Raw genomic sequence first — 27,238 nt, forward strand, 5'->3', positions numbered from 1 at the left:
GGGAACTCCTCCACTCCACGTTGGCGAGCAGGAGCATCCCTGATGGATGCAGTTTGGGTCTTAACTGCAATCCCAATGAAACGTGCCACATAGCTCCCAATCCCTGGCACTTAGTGGGCAAGAAGCAGGGTTTCCTTGGCTTTCCAACCCCAGTTCAGCCAAGTGGTCACCTTACTGGGCTTGCAGCACATCCCTGGCTGAGCTTTGGAGTGGAGCACTCGGGTACCTGCCATAAGGCTGCTGCACGGGCCAAACTAGGAGGAGAGGGGGGGAAAAAAAACCTGATGCAGTCAGGACAGCACTAATTTTAGCAAGGCTGAATGCAACTGCCCCAACTGGTATAAATCAAGCAAACAAACAGCTGGGGCTGTGGTGTTGCAGGAGGAATCCGTGCGCCTCTCGGAGAGGGTGTTTACGTGCAGCAGCTTTTCCCATCCCTGCTCCAGCGGCCCCATCTCCACCCGGCCTGCTGCAGCCCACATTTGTAAACTATTTTTTGTTGTTTTAACGCAATGCTGCAATTCTAACCCAGAGCCTCGGATTGTCAAACAGTTTTTCTTTTCTTTTCTTTCCTTCAGAAAAAAAATACAGCTGAACTAATTTGATGAAAGGGGAAAATAAAACGTAAGCCAGACTAAACACATGCAGTTCCTACCTACAGCCAGGGCCCAGCTTCTCCCAGGCCAAAGTCAACACGTCAATTTTTAACGTGACAGGGCTTTAAAAGGGAGGTTTGAGCCCTGGATGAGAGGCGGCTGGAAAACATTAATAACAAGGTCTGTCAATTAAAGGCAGGCATGACAAGCCACCAAGACAAGGGCTGGGGGGTTTCCCTTCCTCCCCTTCTCTTCCCTCTTAATTTAGTGAAAAAAAGTGATTTATGAAGAAATCCCTCCATTCGGCAAAAAAAAAAACCGCAGCCACGTTACCAAATGAAGGATGGGCTTTGTTTAGGAGCCCTGAGAACAGCCCAGCAGGCCAGGGTCAAGATCAGTGGGTTAAGGAAAGCGCTTCCTGGAGAGATGTTCCCGGTGGTCCCACCGATCCCAGTGCGGTCGCTTCCAGTTCACCTGCGCACACCGGGGAAGAGCAGCAGCCCAGCTGCCTCCTCCGGAGCATCACCGTCCGGCGGGATTTGCCGTGACTGTGCCGAGCTGACTCGGTGGTGATGCGCCTGCTGCACTGGAAATGGCTATTTTGGGTTCTGGCAGAAAAACCCTGCTTTTATCAGCCCCATAGGAAGCATTTCCGTGGCTTCTGTGGGCTGGGCGGGTTTCTGTCCCCAGCCACCCGCGGGGCTCCAAAACAGCCAGGAAAAACAAGAGAAAGGAGCAGAGCAGCAGCGGCACAACCAGCCTTTGGAAATGAAGGGAAGATGGGTAAGGGGGAGCGAGTGTTTCATCAGGGGGTGGAGGGGGAAAGGGCCTTTCTCCTGAAGTCCGGGAAACGTCCACCCACCGTGCCGGGAGGAGGTTCCCATGCTCCGGAGAAGCAGTGTTGGCTTTCAGCTGGGGGAGCAGGTAAAGATTCAGCCCGGAGGGAAACGGCAGAGATTCATTTCACCTTCAACACCTAAATAAATACCGTACCCACAGACACAGACTCTGCACAGCATATACCGTGCCGGTGTGCATTACACACGCACACAGCACAGGAACCGGCTGGTGGACCAGCTCCAATAGCCCCCACCGCAGTGTCCTGTCCCCAGCAGTGGCTCGGCCAGGTGCTCCAGCGGGGCTTAAGAGCCTGCAGTAGTCAAACACAACCCTCTCTGCCTCCCAGCATCGACTGCCTTAGTCTCTGAAGGCGAGAGGGCCTTTCTGGAGATCCTCCCGGTATGGGCATCGTGTCCACCCGCTGAGCTGGCAGCTGCCTGTGCCAGGCTGGAGCAGCATCCAGGGGCTGCTCAGATGTGCAGGGCTTCCAGGGCCAGGGGTGCAGGATGAGGCTCTGCCGCTTCGTCTGCCGCTTGCCAGAGCGGCTCCAGCCCTGCTCTCAGGTTGCCTTTCACTTTCTCTGGCCCAGCAAACAAAACCTCCTTCCAACACGCATGGGGTTCACTTTGCAAGGATGGGCAGAGCCAGCCCAGGCCGATTTTTTTCAGACAAGAACCAGGCCTGTTCCCTGAGGGGGTGAAAGGCTCCTGGGCTCTACAAGATACCATCTCCCTCTCTGTTGGGTGCAAAACAAAGTTATTTGGTGCTTTTTTGCTCAGGGGCTTGTCCCTGTTAAAGGACTGTTCCTTAGCACAGCCCAAGAGAAAGCAATGGGGAAGGCGAAGCCGGTGCCTTCAGCCCAGTACAGACTAAATGCACTGGGGATGCCAAAACGCTGCAGGAGACCCCGTCCCTGAGCTCCTGCACTGGGCACGGCCACGCCAATCTTCCCGTTCGGGGCATGCCAGCCTCGCTGCCCAGCTTTGGCCACCGCCGCGGCATCGTGGGCTGCTAGCCCAGGCACAGCCCGCCCACGCCTGGCACCCCAGAGCTGGGGCGGGAGAGAGGAGATGGTGTTCAACAAGCCAAGCCGTGTGCTCGCATCCCAAGGAAACGGCTACTTCCATCACTCAAAAGCGTTTGAAGGCAGAGCTCGGAAAGCCTTTGGCTGTCCCTGCTCTGTGCCCGCAGCTTCTGGGAAGGGCTTCACCGACTCATCCCACGGCCATGGCAAGGTGGCTGGCAGCAGCACTGGTGGCATCTCCGCAGGCAGCGGCTGGAAAACACTGGCCCGAACAACGGGAACACCTTGGCTGAAGTCAATAGGAGCTGCCTGTGGTCCTCATTGGATTAATGCATTAATCACTTAAATCATTAGCTCCCGTGGCTGCTACCAAGCCCCCGCCGCCACCCGCGCTGGGCGAAGGCTGGCTGTCAGCTCGCTCCTGGCCCCGCGCCTCCCGCGACAAAGCGGGAGCAGCAGCACGCGGCACGGGAGGAGCGCTGGGGCACAGGGAGCGCTGGGATGATTTATGCCTTTGCAGCAGATACATTGTTCAGGTTTTCCAAGATATGCTGTCAGCCGCAGCTCAGCGGACAACAGCTCGGAGGAGACTGAACCGGTGGAGCCGATCGCTCTGTGGCCAGCGGGGACCATCCGTACATCTCAATCCCAATGGCTGCCTGCTGTCACCACGCTGTCACTGTGCCCGCACCGTCCTCAAGTGCACAGGTCCACCTCCAGCCACGTTTCACACGCGCTGCTCTCAGCCTTCTCCAAACGTCCAGCACAGCCTCCCAGGCTGCCGTCCTCCTCCTCCTCCTCCTCCCCTCCCCTTCCCGGCAGGCAAAGCAGCCCCTGCTCCCCGCGGCATCACCTAGCAGGACCGCCCGGCGCAAAGGAGAGCCCTTTTAAATCAAGTTCACACCCTGCGTCAAGAAAGGTTAGTCTTCCCACTCCCCGGATAAAGGATACAGATGTTAAACCGATGCCACATTTGATCTCAGCCAAAAAGCCAAGAGGGTTTAAAACATTCATTCATCTCAAGCTGTAAGCAAAGCTTATTCTCACTAATCTCGATAATTACTCCACTTCTCCCCCGTCACGAGGAGCAGCCATGTGATGGCAAGGCTCCCTTCCTCCACAGGACCCTGCCCAGAGCCGGGATCAAAGATTTGCAAGAGATTCCCTCTTTAAAAGGGGTGCTGCTGGGAATGCCAGGCTGGATTCAATGGGATTGCTCCAGACTCGGAGCAGGATCTGGCCCCAGATTCTTCCCGCTGGAGATGAGCATCTTTGATCCGAGAGCGTCGGGGCTGTTGGTGTCACTGTGAGACCAGGAATGTACAAAGTCGTGAGGGATCAATAGGACTTAAATCCTCAAACTCCACAAGATCTTTTCAGACGCAGCGACGGGGATGAGGATAACTTAAGCATCTCCAGCGCGTTATCAAGTGAACAATTAGCAGATAAAAGCTGCCCACGAGGGCCTGATGGAGCAGAGCAAGGAGATTTTCTTCCCAGAGACGTCTGCTAGAAACAGCCTGAAACATTTCCATGTCTGTTGCCTTTTAATAGCAAGGTCAGCTCCTTTCTTCCTACCCTGACATCCTCCATCAGGGCCTCTTTCTGGGAACTCTCAGCAACGCACCAGATGTCACTGAGAGACAGAAAAACAACCGGGGGCCAAACTGGGGCATTTCGCCACTGCCCTGAATCCCAAACCACACGGCGCCGGGGAGGGGGAGCAGAGAGCATCCCCTCGGTGGCACGGCCGCCCCGCGAGCCCCCAGGGTTGGAAGAAGCCCCTTCCTCCCAGGCACGAGTGGCCACCCTGCTCCTGCAAAAAGCCACATGACAGCAGCCCCACATGTCTCCAGGCTTCCCCCAGCAGTAACTGGCCACTGGAAATAATCTAGATATTTGCAGCCCAAAGGGGACTTGGGTTTTTTTTCCCCATTTTTGCTCCGTGCTGGGTTTGAACGGCACTCAGCACTGCGCCCAGCACGGCCCCGCAGTGTTCCCGGCAGCCTCCACCGGCACCCCAACACCCCTGCTTGCCGGAGGACAGGGACCCTCGCAGCGAGCTCCCTCACAGCCCGCGGTAGCACCCACGCTGCCAGCACCGGGGCAGCGCAGCCTCCACCGCCCCCCAGCAGCAGATTTCACAAGAAAGCCGGAGCTACGAGAGGAGACGACCACCCCCACCCCCCAAGAAGAGGGTGCTAGCACTGCGGGCAGGGGAACACCCCTTTTTAGCTGGAGGACGCAGTTACTCTCAGATTTCTAGAGGCTTTCTCAAGGCTGCAGACCCCAGCCGTGCAAACACCACGTCAGCTGCTGCCGGGGATGGCAAGGATGAAGTAGGGAAGAAAAGAAACCACAAGACTTAAAAAAAAAAAAGAAATCCACCTACGTTTGGTGATGCTCTGAACTCCTCCTTCAAACTTTCAGCTCAGGGCACACTTTCAGGCTTCTTCTCTTTAGTACAAACCCTGAGACTGGAAATATAGCCACCTTTTTAAAAAAAAAACAACACAGAGAGAGAGAGAGATGAGACCTCCAAATCCCAGGATCCAAGGCTTAAAAATAGATCCAAGGCTTAAAAATAGATAGCTTTGCATTAGCCCTGAAAATGCAGGTGTCTGCCCTCCGCCGAAAGGAGCAGAGGGAAGCAGAGAGCAAAGGGCAGGGATGGGCTCAGGTGTGGGCTTTTATGGGTGCGCGGGTGCCCCAGGTGAGCCGGTCCCCGGGCAGGGGAGCCGCCCGGTGTCCCCCTCCCAGGTGCGCTGCCGGGAGCAGGGGCTGCTGCCTGCTCTGGGAGGTGGGCATGGCTCTGGCCATGGCTGTGCAACACCTGCCTGCAAACGGCTTATTAAAACCACCTTGGGGGGCACGCCGACCTCCGGCAGCAGCGTGCGGGTGTGCGCCCCGTGCCACCCGCGTCACCCGGGCTGGGGGAAGCCGAGGCGGCGGGGGACGGTGCGTCAGGGCTGGGGTTTGGCTTTGCCCACGCTGGCTCCTATCCCCCACTCCCCCTCTCTGCAGCGGGCGCAGGACATCTCCAGGGATAGCCTGGGACCCACCGTCCCTGCTAACCCCCTGCCTGGCCCACCCCGGGCTGCTCCAACACCGGGACCATCCCAGTGGGGCCCCGGGGGGTGGAGGGATGGGGAAAAGACGGAGGAAAGTAATTCTTCCATCCTTCCGCCACCCACGAGCTTCTCCCCTTTTGCACCTCTTTCCAGAGCCTCTATTTTTCCACGTTAAAAGGGGCTGGGATAAATGTCACGTTGCAGCAGGTACCAGTGAACAAAGCCACAAGTGTGGCTGGCCACATGCACAAAATTATCTCCCTTGATTTTCCAGGTTTTCAGGAGTGACCTTGGAAAAAGAGTGAGCCGTAGTTCTTCATGTCATGGGCGATAACACGTTTGTCACCATTCAAACTGTCTGAAGGCTGCCCAGCTTTTATTTTATTGCATTTCTAGGTGTCACCAAGAGCCAGCTGAATTACGTTGCCAACTTCTTCAAAAAAAAAAACCAAACGAAAAAAGTGCCTTCGCTCTCCCTCTGCCCGCCGCACCCGAGATCGGGGCTGGCGGGAGCGACTCAGGTGTGTTCAACGCAGTTCTTTTGCAAGCGCGCAAGAGGTGAAATTTGCAGGGGAAAGGCTTTGAGCGCCTCATCAGGGCGCACTAATGAAAACAAAATGTTTAATCATCGCAGGTATAAGCAGACAGGGACTCTTAAAATATTTGCAAGCCCGCAGCGAGATGATATTCATCCTTGCAAAGCGGCGCAGAGGGGAGCAAACATTTCAAGAGCGGCTGCGCGCCCCCGGAGCCCCCGGCTCCCGGCCCGGGGCTGGGGGATGTCCCCGAGCCCCCGGAGCCCCCGGAGCTCCCAGCTCCCGGCCCCGACCCGGGGCTGGGGGCTGCCCCCGAGCCCCTGGAGCTCCCAGATCCCGGCCCGGGGCTGGGGGCTGCCCCAGAGCCCCCCGAGCCCCCGGCCCGGCCCCGCCGCTGCCTCACCCGCCGTAGCCAGAAGGTGACGCCGTCCGCCTGCAAATTGCTCCCAGCCCAATTAGGCGGCCGGTATCGGCTGCAATCACGGCTGCTGATAGAGATAAATGAGGAAGGCACTATCTGCCCAACAATAGTGTGTTTTTTTTTTTTTAAAGGGAAAAAAAAAAAAAACGGGGGGGGAAAAAACAATTGAACTTTTCATCAGCTGCTAATCATGATTTTTTTATTGCTTTGCTTAGCATTTTCTGGGGAATAAAACCTCAGAGGAGCCCAGTCTTTTGTGGAAAATGAAAGGGCATATAAAAAAATGAATGTACATGGATTCTAAATATTTCAGGTTGTATGACTTTGTGTTTGACCTTAGCAGAAGATGAACTAATCCTGCAATATAATAGACTTTCATAGAGATATGGAAAATGGCTGCTTTTTTATCTCAGTTGCCATGGGAACCATCAGAGAGAAGGCCTAGCTGAGATGCAATAGAAGGTTATTAAATGTGTGCTTGTGTATATTGGAAAAATACAGCTTTTTGTCATCTTGTGTCACTCATAGGTCTTTAATACGTAATGTTTAGGTTATTAATAAACTAACACAGGTCCATTTTTTACAGGGAACAACTGTGAATACAGCCATAAAAAAATTAGCACGAGTTGAACATTTGCAAAACTCCTGCGCGCGGGCAGGGGCTGGCCGGGGCCGCTGCGTGCCTGCAACTTCCATGGAAGTTTCTCTCCCTTGGCAGGCAGGGGAGGGATGAGCGCTGCCGGACGGGCAGAGGGGAGCGGGACACGGTGGCTGTCCTGTCCCAACCCAGACGCTGCTGGGCCCCTGGTCCAGGGCGGCGCTGGGGAGGCAGGGGTGTGCGACGTAAACTGTCACCCTGTTTGGTACCCGGGCGCGGGCTCTGGCGCTGCCGGGGGGAGAAGGGGTGGGTGAGAGCCGAGGGGACGTCTGGCCCAGGGAATCTCCTGTGCTGGAGCCGGGGGCTGCACAGCCGGGCTGGGAGGCATTTGCTGTTACGCAGATGTTTGGGGGGAAAAAAATAAAAAAAAAGAGAATAAGAAACAAGAAAACCTATGGGAAAAAAGAGAGGGAGAAAGAGAGCGGGGGGGGAGAGAGAAAGGGAGGGAGGGAGGGAGGAAGGAACAAATGCATGAAGGAACAAACGAACGAAGGAAAGCCCGATACTGCCCTGAGCGGGAAGGGACAGGCTTCACGCTAACTCCAGGAGCAAAGGCGGCCTCCCTTTCTGTGGGGTTTATTTGTTTCTTTTTCTCCCCCAGGCTCACCAGTTGCTCCCCACATTCGGGCCGCCCCAGATGCCCTGTCCTGCCTGCGGCTGGGATGTGGGGGGATCACCCAGCACCGACCGGGAGGGCTGGAGGCCCCTGGGGGACCTGGGGGACTGGCCAGGCTCCGTGGCCGGGCTGCTGGGACCTGGGGGGGACGAGCTGGGGGGGGAGCACCAGGAGGTTTTACCAGACTGGTCCAGCTGGGCCCTGAGACTGCCGAGGGCAGGGGCAGGACTACGACACGGCTGAGCCAAAAAGTGGCTTTTTCGGGGTGCTGCCACGCAGCCGAGGCTCAGCACCCCTGGAGCAGCGACTGCTCGCGGGTGCGGGCGAATGCGACAGTGGGTGCAGGAGTGAGTGCCAGCGGGGGGCTGGGGTGCCAAGGACGATGCTCACCCCTCTTCCCCCTTCCCTGCAAATCTGCCGGCTCCCCAGCGGAGCAGCCCCAAATTTCCACGCGCACTGTGCAAGGTGGGCTGCTGTCCCACCCTGCTGCCCGGGCTCGGGGACAGGCAGGGGACACTCTCCTCGCCCCCCGGGGTCCACAGCAAAGACCCGCCTGCGCTAAGGGCCCGGGGGGTGTCCCGGGCCCGGCCGGGGGCACCCCGCACGCCCCGCAGCCCCCCTCCATGCATACTAAGTAAAGCAAGGAATACATAGATTTTGCCTATCTGCCGATCAAACGCGGAGATCTGCTCTGGTAAATGATGCATTAGATGCGGTGGCTGTATTTGTTGTGTGAGTTTTGAAAGGGTTCCGATAATCTGGAAGCGAGAGATAAGGAACACCATTTATTCAGCAGCACTTTGGAACCAATTTTCAACCCTGTTCAACCCCATTCTCCAGCAGCCTCCAGGAGCCCAGGAGATAAGGATTGGGCTATTCATTATCTTCACAAGGAACAAAGATTAGCTAGCAGAGATGAAAAATTACCCCTGGATAGTAATAATAAGGAAGCGAACCTGGAGAGTTGCTGAGCCTATATTCTCCCTGCTGCTGGTGCTGCTTCTTCTCTTTTTTAAATTCTCTCCCTCTCTTTTTTGTTGAATCAATATTGAAAAGGTTGGTTCTTTCCCTTTTTTTTTTTTTTTTTTTTTTTAAAGGAGGGAGGAAAAAAAAGCCTTCCCCAGTGTCTATTATATTTTTCAATATGCAGAAGAATATGGTTGTTACCGTGGACGAGAGCAGAGCACGGTCCCCCCGTCCTCCCAGACTTTCAGATGACATCTTTAGTACGAGAGCTAAACAGCAGAGGAAAACATCCTTCTCTTCCAGCGGGCAGGAGGGGAAAATCGCCACCCCCGCCTCCCTCCGGCCCCAGATGCCGCCGGTGGCTCCGGGGGTGGCCCTGGCCCCGGGCAGCCCGGGCCAGCCCGGCCGGCGAGCAGGCGAGCCCGGGGTGGGCAGCCCCGCTCCTCCGCCGGCCTCGGCCCCCCGGCCCCGGCTCCCACCCCCCGGCTGCCGCCGCTTGGGGAGAAATCTGCAGCCTTCAAACCCCGCTGCTCCCCGCGGTTTTTCCGCCCGGGCGACGGTCCCTCGTTTCGGAGTCGTTCCGGGCAGGGGCGACCCCGGGGCGCGGCTGGCGACAGCGGCTCCCTCTCCCTGGGCACAAGGGAAAAAAGAGGGGCAGATGTATATACGTATATATTTTAATACCGCATTCTTTTGTATTCCCCCCCCCCCCCCGCATAAATCTGGCGATGTATCTCCTCTCAGAGGATGAAGGGTAATACAGGAGGAGTAATTAAAACACTTACTTTGGAAATGGGCTGCGTGGGGCTGATAAGAATTATCTGCCGCATATCAAGGACCCTTTTTCCCCCGAACCATATCACAAAGACAGACAGAAAATGCCAGCAGAATAGGATTCCCCCCCCCGCCCTTTCCCCTGCTCACATTTTTACCTCCATTATGATGATAATTCCTCTCCCGCGAAACTTTTCTCCTTCCCTTCCCGAACCGTCTTTCGTTCCCCCGCTCCCGCGGGGCCCCCGCCGGACGGTCCGGCCTTTGTCTCCCCGTTTATACGGTTTTTCCCGCAGCCCCGCCCGGGGGTCTCGCCTGCCCCCCCCGCAGAAGCGCCCCGCGCCCCGCGGCGCCTCGGCGCGGCCCCCGCGGCCCCCCACGGCGCGGCCCCCCGCGGCCGGCCCCGGCGCCCGCCACCCCATCCAGCCGCCGGGCGCTGGGCGAGGGGACCCCCCCAGCGCCGCACACACACACGCAGGTGAGGACAACCCCCGGCAGGTGAGGGCTGCCAAGCCGGGGCTGGGGCGCGCAGACGTTTCCAAAAACATTCGTTCTGGCGTGATTTCCTAGCGGTCTGCGAGACATCTGTTTTACCGTTTCTTTCCTAGCTATAACAACGACTCGTCGCGTAATATCTGCTTGCGCCTCTTCCAGCTTCTCCGCTGCCCCTCTTAGGTGCAGGTGCACAGCCCGAAAGACTGAGTTTGGGAAGGGAGAAGGGAGGGGAAGAAACACGAGGTTATACAAAAGCCGGGCTGGCCAATGGGGAAAAAAAAAAAAATCCAAATACCCCCAAACATTCCCTTCACTAGGGTGTGGAAACAAAATTAATACGAATAGGAATAATTTATACGAATAATTGATCCTAGGAAGCGGCTCCCCCCGCCCCACCTTCCCTGGGATCCGGGGGAAGAAGCGAGCGGCTCGGGAGAGGCTGGGGCTGCGGCTCTCCCAGCGCCCGGGCTGCCAGCGTCTTGTTGGTATAATATCAATTCATTTAAAATATGAAAGTCAAGTCGCGTAGACTGTGACAGCAACCGTAACAAAAGGTGCAAGCAACAGACAATGTGATGTGCTTGTACAGATATTGTAATGATGCAAATGAAGTGGAGGGGACGAGCTGCCTTATTATGTACATAAATACACAGCGGCTCGCTGTGCCATCCTCGAATGCAGGAGAGTGAGGGAGAGGAGGGGAGGGAAAGAAGGGAGAGAGGAAAAGAGAGGGAGGGAGGGAGGGAGGAAGGGAAGGGGGGAAGGAGGGAAGGGAGGAAAAAAAAAAAGGGCTCAGCTCGAAAACCGCTGCCAGTTTGAAGCGGCGCGCACCTCGGGCAGCCCCTCCGCCGGGCTCCGAGCACCCCTCCGCCGGGCTCCGGGCCCCCGTCCGCCGGGCTCCGCGCCCCACTCCGCCGGGCTCCGGGCCGCCGCTGCCGGCGCAGGCAGGCGGGGAGGCTCCTGCGGCCGCCGCCCCCTCCCCGGCCCGCCGGCCGGCCCCGCCGAGGAGGAGGAGGAGGAGGAGGAGGAGAACCGGCGCCTTCCAGGCAGCGGGCGGAAAATTGAAAGAAAAACCCGAGGACGGGCGAAAGGCGAGGCGAGGCGAGGTAAGGGGATGCGGCATCGCGGCTCCGCGGCGCAGCGGGATGCGGGTCCCGCTGCCGGAGCGCATCGCTCGGGGCAGATCCCCCTGGGGAGAAACCCGGCAGGGCTCTGTAAAGAACAAAAAAACGCCCCCGGCACGGCCGGAGCCCCCCGGGCCGCCTCCTCCCGCCCGGCCGGGGCCGGGGCCGCCGGGCCGGGCTGAGCCCGCTGCATCGCCCGGGGCTCGGCCGCCTCCGCCCGGCGGCTGGGGCGCGCCCGCCCCGCTCCCCGCACCGGCGCCCTGCGGGGAGCCGGGCCGCGTTTGGGCTTGAGGTTTGTGAGGGTTTTTTTTATCCCCCCCCCCCCCCCCCCATTGTCACCGGGGTAATTATTTAAATCTCCATCTTGGAAAGTTGCATTTCACCCAGGGCGGCCAGGCAGACGCTCGCCGGAGACGGGGTGTGCGGAGCCCCGCGCCCCCTCCCCGCAGCCGCGTCCCATCTCCTCGCTCCCATTGTTGGCAGATTTGGGCATTAAAAAAAAAAAAAGAGAGAGCTGCGAGGGTTTGTTGTGGCCGGGAAGGCGGCGGGGCCCGGCCCCGCTGCCCCTGCACCTGCCTGCCGGGGAGTCCTCCCGTCCCAGTCCCGTGCGGCAGCTTTACGGGGCTTTGCATGATTTAAAATTACCCAGCCACATCGGGGACCCGGCCGCTCCTCTCCGCCGGCTTTTTCGCCCCCCTCTCTCTCTCTTTTTTTTTTTTTTTTTTGTTGTTGTTGTATGTGCAAAGTTCCCCTCTTTATCCTCCTTTTGCTTTGGGGCGCTGAGGCTGGAAGGCAAGGGGAAAAAAAAAAACAAACAACAACAAAAATAGACGGAACCAGGAGCGGAGCCTGCCTGGATTTGAGGCGATTTCAACAAGAAAAGCCATTTCAGGAAGGGGGGGGTGCGGGTTTCGGTCGCGGGGACCGTTCTCCCCCGGAGCATCTTTATTAAAAGTAATTATTTATTTTTCTCTCGGAAGCCCCAGCCCCGGCCTGCCCGAGCGCCGCGGGCGGCGGGGGGAAAGCGGCCGGGGCCGGGGCCGGGGCCGGGGCTGGGGCCGCTGCCGGGCCCCGCTCCCCGCTCCGGGCTCGGGCCCTCCCCAGAGAAGTTTTGCCTGCGGAGAAACAAATCAAACCTGCGGGATCGGCCTCTTTCCTCCCTCCGGCAACAGCTGCGCCCGAAATAACCTTGCAAGAAAAAAAGGAAAAAAATATATATACATTTAAAATTAAAGCGAGCTCCCGCGAACGAAATCTTCCTTGGCACCCCATGAAAAAAACGTTTATACCTTTTTCTGGACAAAGCCGTGAGCCTGCAAACCGCCCCCCCCCCCCCCCCCCCCCCCCCGCCCCGCAGGCGTTTTGCTGTGGGACCTTGCACAAAAGGCGTTTTTGCGGGCAGGCGGGGGGCGACCCCGGGCTTTTCCTCCCCTTTTTCGGTGCCGGGGCTGCGGGGGCTGCGGGCACGGCGCAGGTGAAGGGGAGCGGGCCCGGAGGGAGGCGGGGACCGAGGGTTCCCACGGTGGGGACACGCGGGGTGGGGGACAGCGAGGAGGCAACCACGGTATTTACAGACAGAAAACAAAAATTAGGTATTCCGTGATTTATTCCCCGAGCCGGCTCTTTTCTTTTCTTTTTTTTTTTTTTTTTTTAATGCAGCTGAAATAGGCTCTGGTGGTTAGGAGGTAACTGTGTCATTTTATAACCCCATTAGCAGCCATTAATATGCGCCGGTAACGCGGGACGGGGGGGCCGGGGGAGAAGAAAAGCAAAGCAGCGACAAGACCAGAGGGAGGAAAACACCCGGGGGAAAAAAAAAAAAAAAAAGGGCAAAAAAAAAAAGGAGAAAGCAAGAACTTCCCCTCCCTCAAAAAAAAAAAAAAATCACACCCGAGGAAATAAAGCCGAGGCGGGGCGGGGGCTGCTCGCCCGGGCCTCCTACCTGCGGGCGAGCGGCTCCGCTCGCCCCGGCCGCTGCTCCTCTACCTGCGGCGGCCCCGGCGGGGGGGCTGAGGGCTTCTCTCCCTCTTTTTTCCTTTCTTTTCCCGGGTTTTTTCCTGCCCTCCCTGCTTGCGGCCGGGGCGGGGCGGGGGGTGCTGCACGGCCGCCCCGGGGAGCGCTGGAGCCCCGCTCTCCGCGCACCGGGAGGGAGCCGGGGGGCACCGGGGAGGGGGGCTGGAGCAAAGGGGCCCGGCGCTGCGCATCCCCGCCAGCCCAGCCCCGTTCGCTCAGGTACAATTTTTTCCCTGGCCCAAGCACCCAGGATCAAGGGGGAAAAAAAAAAAAAATAATGAAGAAACCCCGCTCCGGGCGTGTAAATAAATACGTGTGCGCGGCCGGGTATTTGTTTTCTGCCTTCGCCTCTGCCCGGGCATAGGTGTCAGCTCCATCACATGGCGCTACTAACTGTTGCTAAAACATGTTGTCGTCTCCCCCCCCTCCCTTAACGATATGACATCACTTGTCAATCAAATCAAAATAACCAGTTGTGCTTCCAGATCTGGGGAAAGCTCCCTTATTAAAAAAGGGAAAAAAAAAATAAATTGCAACGGCAAGAACAAAATAAAGTTAATAAAACGGAGCCCGTTGTGTCGGGGGAAAAAAAAAAAGAAAAGGGAGAAAAGGCGGCAAAGGGGGGAGGGGGGGTGCGGGGCTTGGCGCAACACGGGGCAGAGCCGCTCTCCCGGCCGCGGGAGCGGAGCGGAGCGGAGCTGCTCGGCTCCCGACGGACGGATTAATTCAATTACAAAGCCCAGCCGTGCCGCCGGGGCAGTGAGCGGGCGAGAGCGGAGCCGGTTCGCCAGAGGCAGGCAGCGGGGACGGGACAGGGCGGGAATGAAATAGAAAATAAAATAAAATGAAGTGAAATCCTGCGAGCCGCCCGGCTGGGAAGTCTCCCGGCTCCGGCAGGGGACCTGAACCGCTCCCTCGGCAGAAACGGTTCGTCCTTGCTGGAGGGGTCATTCCTTTTGCAAAGGGTTTTACTGGGGGTGGAAAAGGCGGGGGCCGGGGGCCAGGAGAGACCCGGCGGCGGGGAGGAGGCAGCCGGACCCCGGGCCCGGAGGGGGGGACCCGGCCGGAGCCGCTGCCCCCCTCGCCCCTTCTGTCCGCCGGCCCCGGGGTAACCCGAGACGGGGGCTTCAGGGAGCCCTGGCCGGGGTCTGCCTCGCCATAAATCAAACCGCCTGATTAATCTTTACAATTTGTCTTTTAAAACAAACACGAACGAATTATCAGCTCGTTAACTGCGATTTTATCACCTGCCTAAAACAAACAGCCCACCCCGCTCCCCCCCCCCCCAAAAAAAAAAAAAATCGCGGCCCCGTGCTGATGGCAGCGGGCAATAATTAAAACACCCGCAGGAACGACCGAGGGGAGCGGGGCCGGCGGGGCCGGGAGGTCCGGCTGCGGCGGGAGGGACCCGGGGCACGGCCGCCTGCGGGCTGCGGGCAGAGCCGGGCGCGGGGGACCCACCTGCGAACGGCCGCGTTTGTTTTATACTCACCCTTCTTTCCAAAAAAAGAAGAAAAAAAAAAAATCCGTTTTGGGGGGATATTTGGATGGCTTTGGTGGGGGCTTTTGTGGTGCGCGGAGAAAGAAAATCGCGTCGGAAGGAGAAGCCGGATTTTTAGAAAGCTCGCTTGGTTCTCTCTCTGCCTTTTAACTTTCCTTTTTCTTTTTTTTTTTTTTTTTTTCGCTTTGTTTCCCTTTCCTCCCTGGCACCTCCGGCCTGCGGCGCCCGGGCAGGCTCCGCCGTCGGCCGGCAGCCCCGCAGCGCGGGGGGCACCGGCCCCCGGCCCCTCTCCCGCCCAGCCCGGCCCGGCGCCTGTCCCCGGCCCGACCGGCCCGGCCCGGCCGGCAGCAGCCCGGGCTCCGCCGCGCCTCCGCGCCCGGCAGCCGCTGCCGGCGGCAGGAGGGGGCGAGGGGGGCCGGGGGGAGCGGGGCAAGCCGGGCTCTGGGTGCAGGAGGCGAGGACGCGGGGAGGGGAGGGGGGGGCAATGCCGGCTCCCCCTCCTGCCCCAGCCTCCGGCGGCCCCGGCCCGGCCCCCGCCTCCCCGAGCTGCGCTGTGCGTCCCCCCGGGGGGCTGCGCTGGGGGTCCCCGGGGGGGGGTAACTGGGGGGAGAGTCGGGGAGGGAGCCCCGCGTCGCTCCGGCCAGACGGGCTCCGCAGCGAGGAAAGGGAGTTTTATTATTATTACCGTCATCATTATTATTATTATTGTTATTATTTAAAAAAAAAAAAAAGTTCATTTCCTGGAGAATTTGGCAGTGGCGGGTGACGTCAGAGCCCCGGCGTCGTTGTGACTGGGGCGGCCGGGCCGGGGGAGGCCGGCTCCGGCTCCCAGCCCCCAGCGCTGCCCGCCGGGGGGGCGGCCCCCGGGGCAGCAGCAGCAGCAGCAGCAGCAGCCGCAGCACCACCACCACCAGCAGCCGCAGCAGCAGCAGCAGCAGCAGCACCCCCAGGGCCGCCCCGCTCCCCCCCGGCTCCCCCCGGCTCCGCGCCCCCCGCCCCGGCCGCGCCGTCGGGCCGGAGCCGCGGCCGCTGCCCGGCGGCCGGAGGGGCCGCTCCCCGCCGCCCCCGGCCCCGCTCCCCGGGCGGAGCAGGGGGGGTTCCTCGCCCCGTGGCCAGGTCGGAGGTTTAAGGGATTGCGAGGAGCGCTTCCCTTTTCCCCCGAAAGCAGCGGCTGAGGAGCGGGAGGGGAGCGCCTGGGAAGCGGGACCTGCGGCAGCGCTCCGGGGGGTTTGGTTGTGACTTTCCCATTATTATTATTTTCCGCCCCAAAAGCGGGCGGGTTTATGGGCACCTTCGGGGGTGGCAGAGCCCGACCCGCGCCCCGGCTGCTGCCGAGCTGCGCCGCAAACCCCGCAGCAAACGCCTGTTGATTCGGGCTGCGCCTCTCCTCCCCGGCCCAAAGCGCTCGAGTAATTGCAAATATTAAAACTGAGGTTTGTTTTGTTTTAAAAAAAGGGGAGAAGGGAAAAAAAAACGGGCTTGCGGCCCCGTCGGGGAGGCCGTAGCCCGTCCCCAGGCGCCCCTCTGCCCCGGCCCGGCTCCCCGGGCCCGGCCCTTGGCCCCGCAGCGGTCGGCAGAGCCCAGCCGGGGGCTGCAGCCCCGGGAGCCGGGCAGGATCCGTCCCTGCCCCGCCGCGGCCCCGCTGCCCGGGCCCTCCTCGCCCTGCCGGTGCCCGGGGCCGGCGCGGAGCCTCGCATTTATTCGTTTTTATTATTTTATTTTTTCCCCCCCCCGATTCAGGCAGTTATTTCAAACTAACGTGATGGGAACCACCGCGCTGGGGTTTGCCCCGCTCCCGGCCGCTGTGCCTGATTTAAGGGATTTCAGCCAATTTATCCCCCCCGGTGCCCATTTCCATCCCGGCCCCGGGCATCCCGGAGCCGGCCCCACCGCCGAGCCCTTCCGCACTCCGTCCTCGGTGTGTGTGCGTCCCCCCCCCGCCCCTCGCATCCCCGCACACCCCGGCGGGACCCCCCCTCATTTCCCCGTCCCCGCCCCGCAGGGGCGTGCAGCGCCCGGGCGGGGAAAGCCCCCGGGGCGCCGCCGGGCGAGGATGCGGCGGGCGGGGGGCGGAGGAGGGGGCCTGGGCCGCGCTCCCCCCGCCCGGGCCGGCTCCGTTCGGGGCCGGGGGTGCGGCCGGGGGCGGTGTGGGGCGGCGGGATTGGCTGGCCCGGCCGCCGGCCCTGCGCGCCCCGGCCCGTCTGCGGCGCCGCGGCCAGCTGGCGCCAGCGCTCATATAGGATGCGCGGGGATGGGACCGAGCCGGCCAGAGCAGCGGCTTTGCCATCCGAGTAACACCCTCCGCAGCCTCCTCTCCTCCTCCCGCGCTCGCTCCGCTTCCCCCCCCCTCTTTTTTCCCCCTTTCCCCCCCCCCCCCCCTTTTCCCCCCTCCTTTTTCCCCCTCTTCGCGGCATCGCTCCCTCCGCGCCGGCACCCACCGCCGCCCGCCCCGCCGAGGCACCCTGCCTCCCGCCCCGGGTAAGTGCGGGGCGGGGGGGCCGCTGCCAGGGCGCACTGGCTGCTTTCGCTAAGCACCCTTCTCCCCCTCTTCTCCTCCTCTCCCCCCTCTTCTCCTTCGCTCCCCCCTCCCTCTTTCTCCCCTCCTTTTCCTTTTGTGTCACTCGGAGTTCTTGCTACAACTACGCTATATTAGAGCTGCCGTTCTTCCTTTTTCACCCCGCTTTTGAAGCCAGCTGGAAAAACTCCTGTTGACGTTTGTAGCGAGAGCGGGGGGGGGGGGGGAAGGAAGCTTTTTGCCTTTTTTTTTTTTTTTTTTTTTTCGGGTAAAGAGTTTGAAATGGGATCTGTGTTTATTTTGCGGGGCAATGAGCAGGGAGGGCGCAAGGCGAGGGCTTTGGGGGAGAGGATATTTGGGGAAGGGGGGAGGGGCTCCGCTGCCCCCCCTCGTCCCGGGGGCCGCCCGCCGCTCACCCGCCCGTCTCTGCCGTCCACAGGTGCTGCCCCGGACCTGCCTCCGCCGGCTGACGGGGGACACGCTGACTTCGGGGGTCCTCCCCCACCCCTCCGAGGGCGCCCTCCATCACCCGCCGCTTTGCTCCTGCGGAACAGCCACCCCGGCTCCTAAAACCCCGCCAGCAGCACCGAAAGCCGCCCCCCGCCCACCCCGCAGCGGCACCAACCCCCCCCCCCACCGAGCGCCGCTCGCTCCTGGCCCGGGGGCGGGTGGGAGGGGAGGCCCGAGGCCATGGAGGTGGCCACGGACCAGCCTCGCTGGATGGCCCACCACGCCGTGCTCAACGGCCAGCACCCCGAGAGCCACCATCCCGGACTGGCTCACAACTACATGGAACCGGCGCAGCTCCTACCTCCGGATGAAGTCGACGTCTTCTTCAACCACCTGGACTCCCAGGGCAATCCCTACTACGCCAATTCCGCCCATGCCCGGGCCAGGGTCTCCTACAGCCAGGCACACGGTAAATCAGGACCCGCTGCCCTCCTCCGCGCCCCCGGCCCCTTCCCCGCCCGGCCGGGGTCCTGCGGGCAGCCGAGGAGCCTCACCCGGGGGCCGCTTCGGCGTGCCGGAGCCGGGGGGCGAGGAGACCTAGGAGAAGGGGATAGAAAAGGTGGATTTGAACCCCAGAGATAACCGAGGGCTGGCGGAGGGGAGGGAAAGAACGGGGGGAGGTGAGAGAGGAAGGGGAAATAGTGTGCGCACAGGCTAAAACTTCTCAGACACGGCTGCTTCCCGGATGCAAAATACGAACCGGTTCAAATCGGCGATGGATTTTATTCGGGGGTGTTTTTAGGAGCCGAAGGGAGCGCGTCGCCGCAGCTCGGGAGGCAGAGCAGAAAGGGGTTCGCTGCTGGCTGCCGGGGCGGGGTGGGGGGAAAGGGGGTGCCCCCGCTGCTCCCCAGCCTTCCCGCCGGGCGGGCCCTCCTCTCCCTCGGCCGGGACGGGGCGAAGGGGCCGCCGCGCCAGCCCGGCTGCTGCGAAACTCTGCCGGTGCCCGGCTCCCCTCCGGCCGCCCGGGCCGGGGAGCTGCACCCTCCCGGGGCCGCTGCGGGCTGAGCCGCCCCACGCTGACCCCAAACGCTCTTGTGTTCCTACAGCCCGCCTGACCGGGAGTCAAATGTGCCGGCCTCACCTCATCCACAGCCCCGGGATCCCTTGGCTGGACAGCAGCAAGGCGGCACTGTCCGCCCACCACCACAACCCCTGGACCGTCAACCCCTTCACCAAGGCACCCCTGCACCCCTCGGCGGCCGGAGCCCCCGGGGCCATCTCGGTGTACCCGGGCAGCAGCACATCCAGCACCGCCTCCGTGTCTTCGCTCACCCCGGCCTCGCACTCCGGCTCCCACCTCTTCGGCTTCCCCCCGACCCCTCCCAAGGAAGTGTCCCCGGACCCCAACTCCACCAGCGCTGCCTCCCCTTCCTCCTCCGCCGGGGCCCGGCAGGAGGACAAAGACAGCATCAAGTACCAAGTGTCGCTGTCGGAGGGGATGAAGATGGAGAGCGCCAGCCCGCTCAGAAGCAGCCTCACCAGCATGGGGGCCCAGCCCTCCACCCACCACCCCATCCCCACCTACCCCTCCTACGTCCCGGCCGCCCACGACTACAGCAGCAGCCTCTTCCACCCCGGCAGCTTTCTGGGGGGCCCCGCGTCCAGCTTCACCCCCAAACCGCGGAGCAAGGCCAGATCCTGTTCGGGTAAGTGCTGCGCCCCGCGGCCTGCCCCGCCAGCCCAGGGCCAAGGGCCGCGCTGCGGGGTTGCGTGCCTGCGGTGGCCGGCTTTGTGGCTGCCTGGGGGTGAGGCTGTGGGCTGCTGCCAGGCTGGGTGCTCCCGTCAGCTCCCTTGGGGACAGGTGACTGCTTCGTCCCGCTTTTCTGGGGTTTTAAACTAGGAGAGGCAGCTTGCGCCAGGCTTCTGGGGGTGCCAACGCGTCCACGGCGGATGCCGAGGCACCGGCTCCAGGGCCCTGAGATGGGGCCGAGGGAGACGGGGAGCGGCGTGAGCTGGCGGATCGGCTTGTACAAAGAGGGATTTACACGAGGGAAAAGAAAAAGTTTCCCTCGGAGAAAAGCTGGCCTCAGCCACCCGAGGGGCTCGGGCCCGATCCCGCTCCCCCAAGTCAGTAAACCCCCCCCCCCCCCCCAGCCAGGGATTACGCCTGGGGACTCTCGCGATAGGGATTTCTCCCTCGATAATTTCCACGTCTCTTCATTAATACGAACCAAGGCCCCAGCGCAGGATGAAAGCGAAACTTCCCCGGCCGGTCCGCCTCACATCGCAGAGGGCCTTATTTCCTTCACGTTTTACAGGAGCAAAAGTTCAAATATAGTTTACATACCAGGGTGAAAGACTTAGGTGTCCAGTCATTGCTAGCTTACTCCAGCCTAACTTTAACTAAAAAATACTCCTTTTCTTTTTTTTCCCACCCTGAACCAGACATCTCTGCTTCAGCTGCAGATCTTTCCCGTGTTCACAACCCTTCCTTGCATTTCTTCCTAAAAGCGCAGTCCTAAGTCAGCAAATTAGGTGATGGACAGTTTTGATCCTACTCTGAAATCACAGTAGTTGTACAACTAGAGAGACAAATTAAGACAATTTGCGTAATTCTGCTACCCTTCCTGCTTTAACATCCTCAGCCATGGAAATACCGTATATTGGGACTGAATTTAGACAGCCCTTTAAAAATAAATGGCTACATATGCTTTCGTGTGTGTATTCTTATCTATCATTGCACATCTACGCTTATGAATACACCACATGCGTTTATTTTTAAAGTAGACAATAATTTAGAAATGTGATCTCTTACGAGTTTTGCAACAAAAAGCTCAGCTATTTTACAAGCTCATCAGCTCTGTTTCAAATGGCTCCTCTGAGGGGAAAAACACACTCTCCCTCTGCCCTCATTTAAATGCAGTTGCTACTACGTATATGTATTTTTTAGTAGTGCAGAGAGCAGTTATTAAAAGCAATTCGCAGCCCCAGGTTGGAAGCAGATTCAAGACCCGGTCCTGTGAAGATAAAGGGATCTCGAGTAGCTTTTTGATTTTTGTCCCGTAGTTGCCAGTGATTTTTAGATGGGGGAAGTAAGGAGCTTTTTTGTTTTGTTTTACATTTTTTTTTTTTTTTTTTTCTGTAAGGGAGCCCCCTGCGCAAGGAACTGGGGAAAGTTCGTGACCACTCAGTGTTTTTGTAGGAAAACTAAGGCTCACGACACGACGACTCCTGCAGCTTCCTGCCCTAGGAGGGACAAAAGCTACAAATGCAGCGCCGCAGAGCTCCCCTCATTTTTCACTGTAGACTGTGTTGTTTAAAAGCCACCCACTCCCTAGATTAAAGGAGACACAAGCCCCGCTGAACTCAACATGGCCTGCTTCAGTTATTAGCAAAAAGAATTTCCTCTCCGCTTAAATACTGTAGGATTTGCATAAACTATATTAAGAGAGATTTCTATATTAAGCAGACCTGCCCTCGAACCATCAGAGGCAAATGAACTTTTAGCAGAGAGCTTTCTGAGGCAGAAACAGATATCTGGGAGTTACAGGCTGGGTTTAACAGAGCCATTCTGCAATGCCGTGGTTCCCACGTTGCGCTACTAAAACTAACAACGAAGCAGTAATGAGGTAAACTGCTGCCTCCCAAATCCAAACTGTAGCGTTGAAAAATCACAGAAATGGCAAAGAACCGAAAGCCTGTTTTTTACAGTAATTTCCAGAGCGCTTGCTAAAACTGAACTTTCTCAAAGATCAGTGTTAACAGCGTTTTTCTGCCTTTAGAACAAAAATCATAACCGAGCCTTTGGCATTCTGTATCCATTCCCAATCTGCTCGGCTTTACTTTCTCATCCCGTAGCCTTTGCAACAAAAAAAGAAAGCACCGAACGGGAGGTCTTTCTGCTCGGATTTAATTCTAGAAAACCTCTTCCTCTGACTCCCTCCCTAACGCGTTGCGTGTTTGCCGGTGTGCGTGTGTTTGTGTATGCGTGTGCGTGTGTAGTTGTGGCAGGAGAACGCGGGGTCTAACCATCGGAGCGCAATAGATACGGGAGGGGAGCGGTGCAGATTAAGGGAGTTCTCGTTCCTGAAACGATAACTTCCATCTGGCACAATAAGAGTGTCACTCTTTCTCACCTTGCAGAGAGAGCTGCCTGTTTCTGATCATGACACAAAATACTCGCTGGAGTCTGGGCGTTCGCGAAACGCTGAGCTCCTTGCTGCATGTGCTGTAGATGTCACTGCTGTCTGATTGTGCTTGAATTAACACGCTGTTTTGACTTCTGGAAAACGCCTAAAGGACAATGCAAAAAGCTTTTGTGAATTTGTTTTTAAAGAAAGAAATCCGGTTTCTTCGTGTTTCCATTTAGAAGGCAGAGAGTGTGTGAACTGTGGAGCAACTGCCACCCCTCTCTGGAGAAGAGACGGCACCGGGCATTACCTGTGTAACGCCTGCGGGCTCTACCACAAAATGAACGGTCAAAACCGACCTCTCATTAAACCTAAGCGAAGGCTGGTAGGTGTCTCTGTTTCTCCTGGGTTTGGGGATAACTTAGGCGAAGGGACCACACGCAGGCACAAGTCCAATGCCTCCCACCCCTGCTCAGCCCCTGCGCGGAGCCGGGCCGCGCTGCGCGTGGGGGTCAGTCACGTCGAGGTCACTGCCGTGCCTGCGGGCAGATCCCCCCGGCACAGACCGCCGCAGCCCGCCGAGCGCGCCTGTCCCCGGCCTCCCTGCCGCTCGTGATACGTGCGGGATATCGGGTATCCGTCTCCCCGTTTATCCTCGGATGACAGCTTTTAATTTAATTCCTCATTTATTTGGCCTCTTGGGAGGTTTTGGGCGCATTCTGGGAGCGAAAGGGTTATGAGCATGAATGTCCTCCACCGTGTACTAAAAAAAAGTTCCAGCTCCAAAAAGCAAAACAAATCAGATGAGTCAAAGCTACTGCTCCCTACTTAATAATTATTTGTATAAAAGCCATGAAGTAATTTTCACTCTTATATTCTCTGGCAATATTAATATTGGTTCCCTCCCCAGACAATCCCCTACTGTTTTAAAAAAAAAATCCTATTATTTTTCCATGGAGTCACCTATACTTTGTATTTTCATTTGAGCGATTTAAAAAAAATGTCCTTTCTAAGCTCCTGGTAGTAGTTTCCTATCCGGATATCTGTACGTTAAAGATAAGGAAACTTTGTGTATCTGTTTCCTGACTCTAAAAGCTTTAGAGAGTTTCTATAGGCGAGCCTTGCCAGTCATGCTTGCTGTTTTGAAATTTCTAATACACTCTACTCCACAAATAATGTGTAAAATGCTAAGAATAATAAATATATTTTTTGGAGCTTTGTGATTTATGGTGCCTAAGTCTCTTAGCCATTCGTGGGCACGTTTCAGTGAGGTTTGGAGAGCAGAAAATTGGCATTACTGCTCCAGCACTGGGATGGGATAGAGAAGATTTCTGTCCTGAGTCAGAATTTCAACTATGCAAGCTTCTTAATGACTTGCCTTCTAAAGTGACTGACATATAGAAAAATGTTAAGACAACAGTGTAACATTATCGGCTCTCAGGCTCAAGTGCTTTCCAGTCTGAATGGGACAGGCCATAGAGTTAAGCAGCACAGTTGAATATCAGTAAGCCATCTCAAGTATGCAAACATAGGTCTCCACCTTCCAGTGTGCTGGGAGACTTAAACTCAGCTCCCTGCCAGGGGTTTGGGGGGCACTAGAGAGGTTTTCTTTTAGTTTAGTTGTTTTAATGTTTTGTTTTAATTGATTTACAGCTTTGTTTATTGCCCCTTTTTCCACTGTAGTTTGCTTGTTTGCAGGGGAGAGGAGATGGCCATCTTTGGGAATTTGTTCGCCTGACATGCAATAGCAAAGCGATCGTATTAATAGTGTCAGTGTTTGGAAGTCTGGCATTAATTGTGTTTGGGTTGCATGAGTGTACTTGCAGTAGGGGGTACCCCCTCTTTCTGCCTTTGGCCTGTTCTCACAGGCGACTAAGGGCTGAAATATATGAGTCTCCCAGGGGCCGATTCTTGCCTTAAGCTGCTGAGCCGTCCATCAGCTCTGGGAAAGTTACAGAGGGCCGTGGCCTAGACCAGCAGCAAGTGAGAACAGAACCCGGGTGCTCCTCTTCTGCGAGCCGGGTCGGTCTGTGCTCCCAGCGGCACCAGCTCCCCAGCGGAGCCGGCAGGCTGGGAAGCGCCCACAGTTCTCCTCTGGGAAACCCACCGCTCCGTGACTGCTCTCTGCTCACGGAGATGCCCTGCACGTTAACGTGAGCTTCGCTGCCGCTTCGCCCTATGGCTCCCGGTGGCTAATTGCAAAAATATCCAAGGAGCCAGGCCCCGGGGAAATTACCATGATCGATATGCATTAGAAAGTAAACTCTGCTGATTTAAGAAAAGAAAATATTGAGTCCTCAGCATTAACCCAATTGCACAAAATGGACTGTATTTTGACCGCTTCCAGAGGCAGAGCTGAAGCTTTCCAATACAAAATTATTTTCCAAAATATGGGGTGCAATTAGTCCGTCCATAACGCTTTATACGACAGCATGCTTGCACAAAGAACGCATTCTTGTGGGGTCTGCTAGACAAGGGCCCATCCAGAAATTACTGCCTGCCTGCTGTTCTACTTTTCCTGTTCTTGTTTTGGGAGGTGGGTGAATGTTTGGGCATTTTTCTTTCCCCCCCACCTTGGTTTCAGCAGAACAATAGTTTTAGAAAGGGTGGTGGATTTGGGGGTTTGGTTTTTTTCTTTTCCCTTTTTTTTTTTAAGACAGTTGTTTGAGGGCTTGTCAGCCAAGGAACTGAGTAGGGACAGAGGCGGCAGACGGGTCAGCGGAATCATTGCTGCAAGGCATGAAATTTGGTTTGCTAAATATTTAAAGAAAGTTGGAGCCGGTTTTGTTTTCTCCCTTTCACTTGTAAATGGAAACTGAATTTTCAGTGATGGCTCTGATAAATACTGCACCCAGTTAAGCAATGCGGTTGGTTTTCTTTTGTGTCCATCTTTAAAGGGCCAGAGTAGGGGTAAAAATCACATTCTTTAAGATCATTCGCTCTTTTCAAACCCAGTCCCAACATCGGCATAAACTAAATTGGTCATTTAAAAAAAAAATAAAAAAAAGGGTAAATGCATTTTCACAACGCCTTCTAGAATCCTGCAGAGGGAAAACCTGAACAAATCAGATGTCATTTTCCCCTCTAAAATTTTTCTTTGTGGAGTTAGAGATGCCTTGTTTCTCTCTACATCCCCTGCACACACGGTGTCGCGGGGCTTGAAGCTGCAGTCCGCATAGGAGGATACTTGAATTTAAACAAAAACCTAACGGCCACAAAATGTAAAACTGACAGGAGCTTTCCTTCAGCCCTGATGCTCTGTAAAATCTCAGTAATTTGTTCTACCCAACCTAAATATTGAGTCCAACTTGACCTTTCTCATGATCTCCCTCCTCCTGCCGGTAACATTTTTAATTTTCCTTTTCTTTTGGTTAGTCAGCGGCTAGGAGAGCAGGGACTTGTTGTGCCAACTGTCAGACAACCACCACGACCTTATGGCGACGTAATGCAAACGGGGACCCAGTTTGTAATGCCTGCGGACTCTACTATAAATTGCACAATGTGAGTATTTACTCATCTCATGTGTCGCTGCTTGCCTAGCCGGGATTGATGTCTTAACTGCATGGCGTACACTAGGCTTTTATTGGTTTCAGGGTTTTGGTTGTTGTTCTATTCCTTCCCCCGTCTCTAAGGTTCCCCTGGGAAGTGACAGCCATTCTTTGTCGGCATAGTGATGCTAAGTTCAGTGACATTACAATGTATTAGCTTGGCTTCTAACGCTTGGGCAAATCAGGCAAAATAGAGCTACCACACTTGGTTTTAACTAAGCGTGGTTTGCGTGCTGTTTCCCTCCAGAAACACAGAGGCCATTTGGAATGGGCTCTGCGCAAAAACTAATCCTGATGGGGCATCTTCATTTTGATTTTCTTTAAAAATAATCACATCTGAGGCTTTGTTTTATTATATTTTTTTAAAAATAAATTAATCCTAAGCAGGAATCACTTGACATGTTGGAACGTTATTTAAACTGTAAGTAACAGAGGTTACCGGTACAAGATTGCTCATATCTTAGGACTGAATTTGGGTCAACGTGTGCCTCCTAGTTTGATCTCTTCTACTAGGAAATGAATGAGGACTGAGGGTAAGCCTACGGGAAAGAGAGTCATCAGCTGCCAAATTCAGTTCAATTTGCTTTTCATGTCTAGGGGTTTTTTGTGTGTGTGGTTTTATTAAACAAATCAATATAAACAAGTTCTGCAGAGAGAAACACCATTTTTTTTGGCCAGAAAAAGGTCTCCATCCAGGAAAAACACATGGGGGCTGTCCAAATATTTTCATTTTTGCACAATAAGGTCATTTTGTCTGCATGAGCCTGATTTTCTCATTTCTTGCAGGTGAACAGGCCTCTGACCATGAAAAAGGAAGGAATTCAGACCAGGAATAGGAAAATGTCCAACAAATCAAAGAAAAGCAAGAAAGGCTCCGAGTGTTTTGAGGAACTGTCCAAGTGCATGCAGGAGAAATCGTCTCCCTTCAGCGCTGCTGCCCTTGCTAGTCACATGGCGCCCATGGGGCATTTGCCACCCTTCAGCCACTCTGGACACATCCTACCAACACCTACCCCCATCCACCCATCTTCCAGCATCTCATTTGGACATCCGCACCCATCCAGCATGGTTACGGCCATGGGATAAAACCCGATGACCAAAAGACCCACCCAGAGATTAAGAACATGGGGCTTTGCCTAAGACGACACCAAGTAAGAAAATGTTCTGCCAAGAGGAGAATGTAGGGATGGCAAAGGGGATCTTTGCTCCCATGTGGTTTAACTCTTAATGCTGGACTAAAACCTTGCAAATGATGGGTCTTCTGCAGAAACGTGTAGTGGTGCCTGTAATGCACTTTGCCCCCTCAGGTATAAGGAAAAAGAGCTCACCTGTTTGATACTTAATGGTCCAGCAGGAAGCAAAAGGTGGCAGAAGCTGAAGGAAAAGGCTTGGAACTGGCTTTCCTTTCTCTCTTTGTTATTACTGTGAATATTGTAAAGAGATATAAGCAGCCTCCCAGGATGGAATCGGCTCACTGGAAGCCAGACATGCTGGATTTCTATTGCGGACTTTGTTTGGGATGGGGAAAAAAGGAAAAAAAAAAAAAGAAAAGAAAAGAAAAAAAGCAAAGGACATCTTTATAAAAACGTAATTTTTAAAATGAAATCAGACACAAAGTCATATTTATTTTGCTCTTGTTTTCCACGAAAAGCCTCAACCCCTCTGATTGCATGTTTTTGTGCTGTTGTTTGCAATGGCTACCCTGTAAGAAAACCGGCCTTCAAAACAAGGGGAAGAGGGGGGAACATATTCAGCAGCCCCCTTGGATTAGCTCCGTCTATCTTCCATATTAAAACATCTACTAGGAAAAGACTGGGGGGCAGGGGGCAAAGCAAAAACATAACTGTAATATGGGATTTTAATGTGCCCAAGATGGTGATTATTTTGACACAATTTCTTCATTCTTTTCCCTAACAGGAAAGGCTTCTTTAAAAAAAAAACAAAAACAAAAACAAAACAA

General features: G+C 56.5%; 3 protein-coding genes and 1 long non-coding RNA gene across 11 annotated transcripts; 1 reads left to right on the forward strand and 3 right to left on the reverse strand.

Annotated features, from left to right (window-relative positions):
* Positions 1-7,956: 7,956 nt before the first annotated feature.
* On the reverse strand, positions 7,957-11,120 carry LOC148050055 (uncharacterized). The gene is made up of 4 exons (XM_087744169.1): positions 10,829-11,120; positions 10,097-10,200; positions 8,930-9,358; positions 7,957-8,520 (listed from the first exon to the last, which is right to left on the reverse strand). Exons 1-4 carry the CDS (start codon positions 11,118-11,120, stop codon positions 8,149-8,151), a joined length of 1,197 nt encoding a protein of 398 aa, XP_087600295.1. The 3' UTR covers positions 7,957-8,148.
* On the forward strand, positions 11,006-26,613 carry GATA2 (GATA binding protein 2). 7 transcript variants are annotated; one of them, XM_087744133.1, is made up of 6 exons: positions 11,006-11,103; positions 17,590-18,069; positions 18,707-19,306; positions 21,937-22,115; positions 25,106-25,231; positions 26,065-26,613. In XM_087744133.1, the coding sequence occupies exons 2-6, from the start codon at positions 17,841-17,843 to the stop codon at positions 26,362-26,364; spliced, it is 1,434 nt and encodes a 477-aa protein (XP_087600259.1). In that variant the 5' UTR covers positions 11,006-11,103; positions 17,590-17,840; the 3' UTR covers positions 26,365-26,613. The 7 variants fall into 7 exon arrangements, with proteins under 7 accessions (XP_087600259.1, XP_087600260.1, XP_087600257.1 ...); XM_087744134.1 differs by lacking the exon at positions 11,006-11,103 and adding an exon at positions 15,943-16,068; XM_087744131.1 differs by lacking the exon at positions 11,006-11,103 and adding an exon at positions 16,426-16,926.
* Positions 11,593-15,399, reverse strand: LOC148050056 (uncharacterized). The gene is made up of 2 exons (XM_087744137.1): positions 14,627-15,399; positions 11,593-12,309 (listed from the first exon to the last, which is right to left on the reverse strand). Exons 1-2 carry the CDS (start codon positions 15,327-15,329, stop codon positions 12,080-12,082), a joined length of 933 nt encoding a protein of 310 aa, XP_087600263.1. The 5' UTR covers positions 15,330-15,399; the 3' UTR covers positions 11,593-12,079.
* On the reverse strand, positions 17,567-19,324 carry LOC148050057 (uncharacterized). Of its 2 annotated transcripts, none has more exons than XR_015701365.1 (3): positions 19,186-19,324; positions 17,962-18,197; positions 17,567-17,693 (listed from the first exon to the last, which is right to left on the reverse strand). It is a non-coding gene; the product is annotated as an uncharacterized LOC148050057 (long non-coding RNA). The 2 variants fall into 2 exon arrangements; XR_015701366.1 differs by lacking the exon at positions 19,186-19,324 and adding an exon at positions 18,361-18,700.
* Positions 26,614-27,238: the final 625 nt, after the last annotated feature.

The sequence above is a fragment of the Nipponia nippon genome, unplaced genomic scaffold, assembly GCF_047370975.1.
Source record: "Nipponia nippon isolate SJK-2023a ecotype South Korea unplaced genomic scaffold, ASM4737097v1 scaffold_9, whole genome shotgun sequence".
In the NCBI taxonomy this organism is placed as follows: domain Eukaryota; kingdom Metazoa; phylum Chordata; class Aves; order Pelecaniformes; family Threskiornithidae; genus Nipponia; species Nipponia nippon.

What these genes read in the sequence shown, in the direction of transcription:
- LOC148050055 (XM_087744169.1), bottom strand. Translation starts at nt 11,120, where the DNA reads ATGCCGCATCCCCTTACCTCGCCTCGCCTCGCCTTTCGCCCGTCCTCG. An exon ending in CGGCGGAGGGGCTGCCCGAG is followed by an intron (nt 10,201 to 10,828) that starts GTGCGCGCCGCT and finishes TCCCAAACTCAG; the next exon opens with TCTTTCGGGCTGTGCACCTG. An exon ending in GTGCTCTGCTCTCGTCCACG is followed by an intron (nt 8,521 to 8,929) that starts GTAACAACCATA and finishes TCTCGCTTCCAG; the next exon opens with ATTATCGGAACCCTTTCAAA.
- LOC148050056 (XM_087744137.1), bottom strand. Translation starts at nt 15,329, where the DNA reads ATGATGACGGTAATAATAATAAAACTCCCTTTCCTCGCTGCGGAGCCC. An exon ending in TTCTTTTTTTGGAAAGAAGG is followed by an intron (nt 12,310 to 14,626) that starts GTGAGTATAAAA and finishes TTTTCTTGCAAG; the next exon opens with GTTATTTCGGGCGCAGCTGT.
- GATA2 (XM_087744133.1), top strand. Translation starts at nt 17,841, where the DNA reads ATGGAGGTGGCCACGGACCAGCCTCGCTGGATGGCCCACCACGCCGTG. An exon ending in TTAAACCTAAGCGAAGGCTG is followed by an intron (nt 22,116 to 25,105) that starts GTAGGTGTCTCT and finishes TCTTTTGGTTAG; the next exon opens with TCAGCGGCTAGGAGAGCAGG. An exon ending in TCTACTATAAATTGCACAAT is followed by an intron (nt 25,232 to 26,064) that starts GTGAGTATTTAC and finishes CATTTCTTGCAG; the next exon opens with GTGAACAGGCCTCTGACCAT.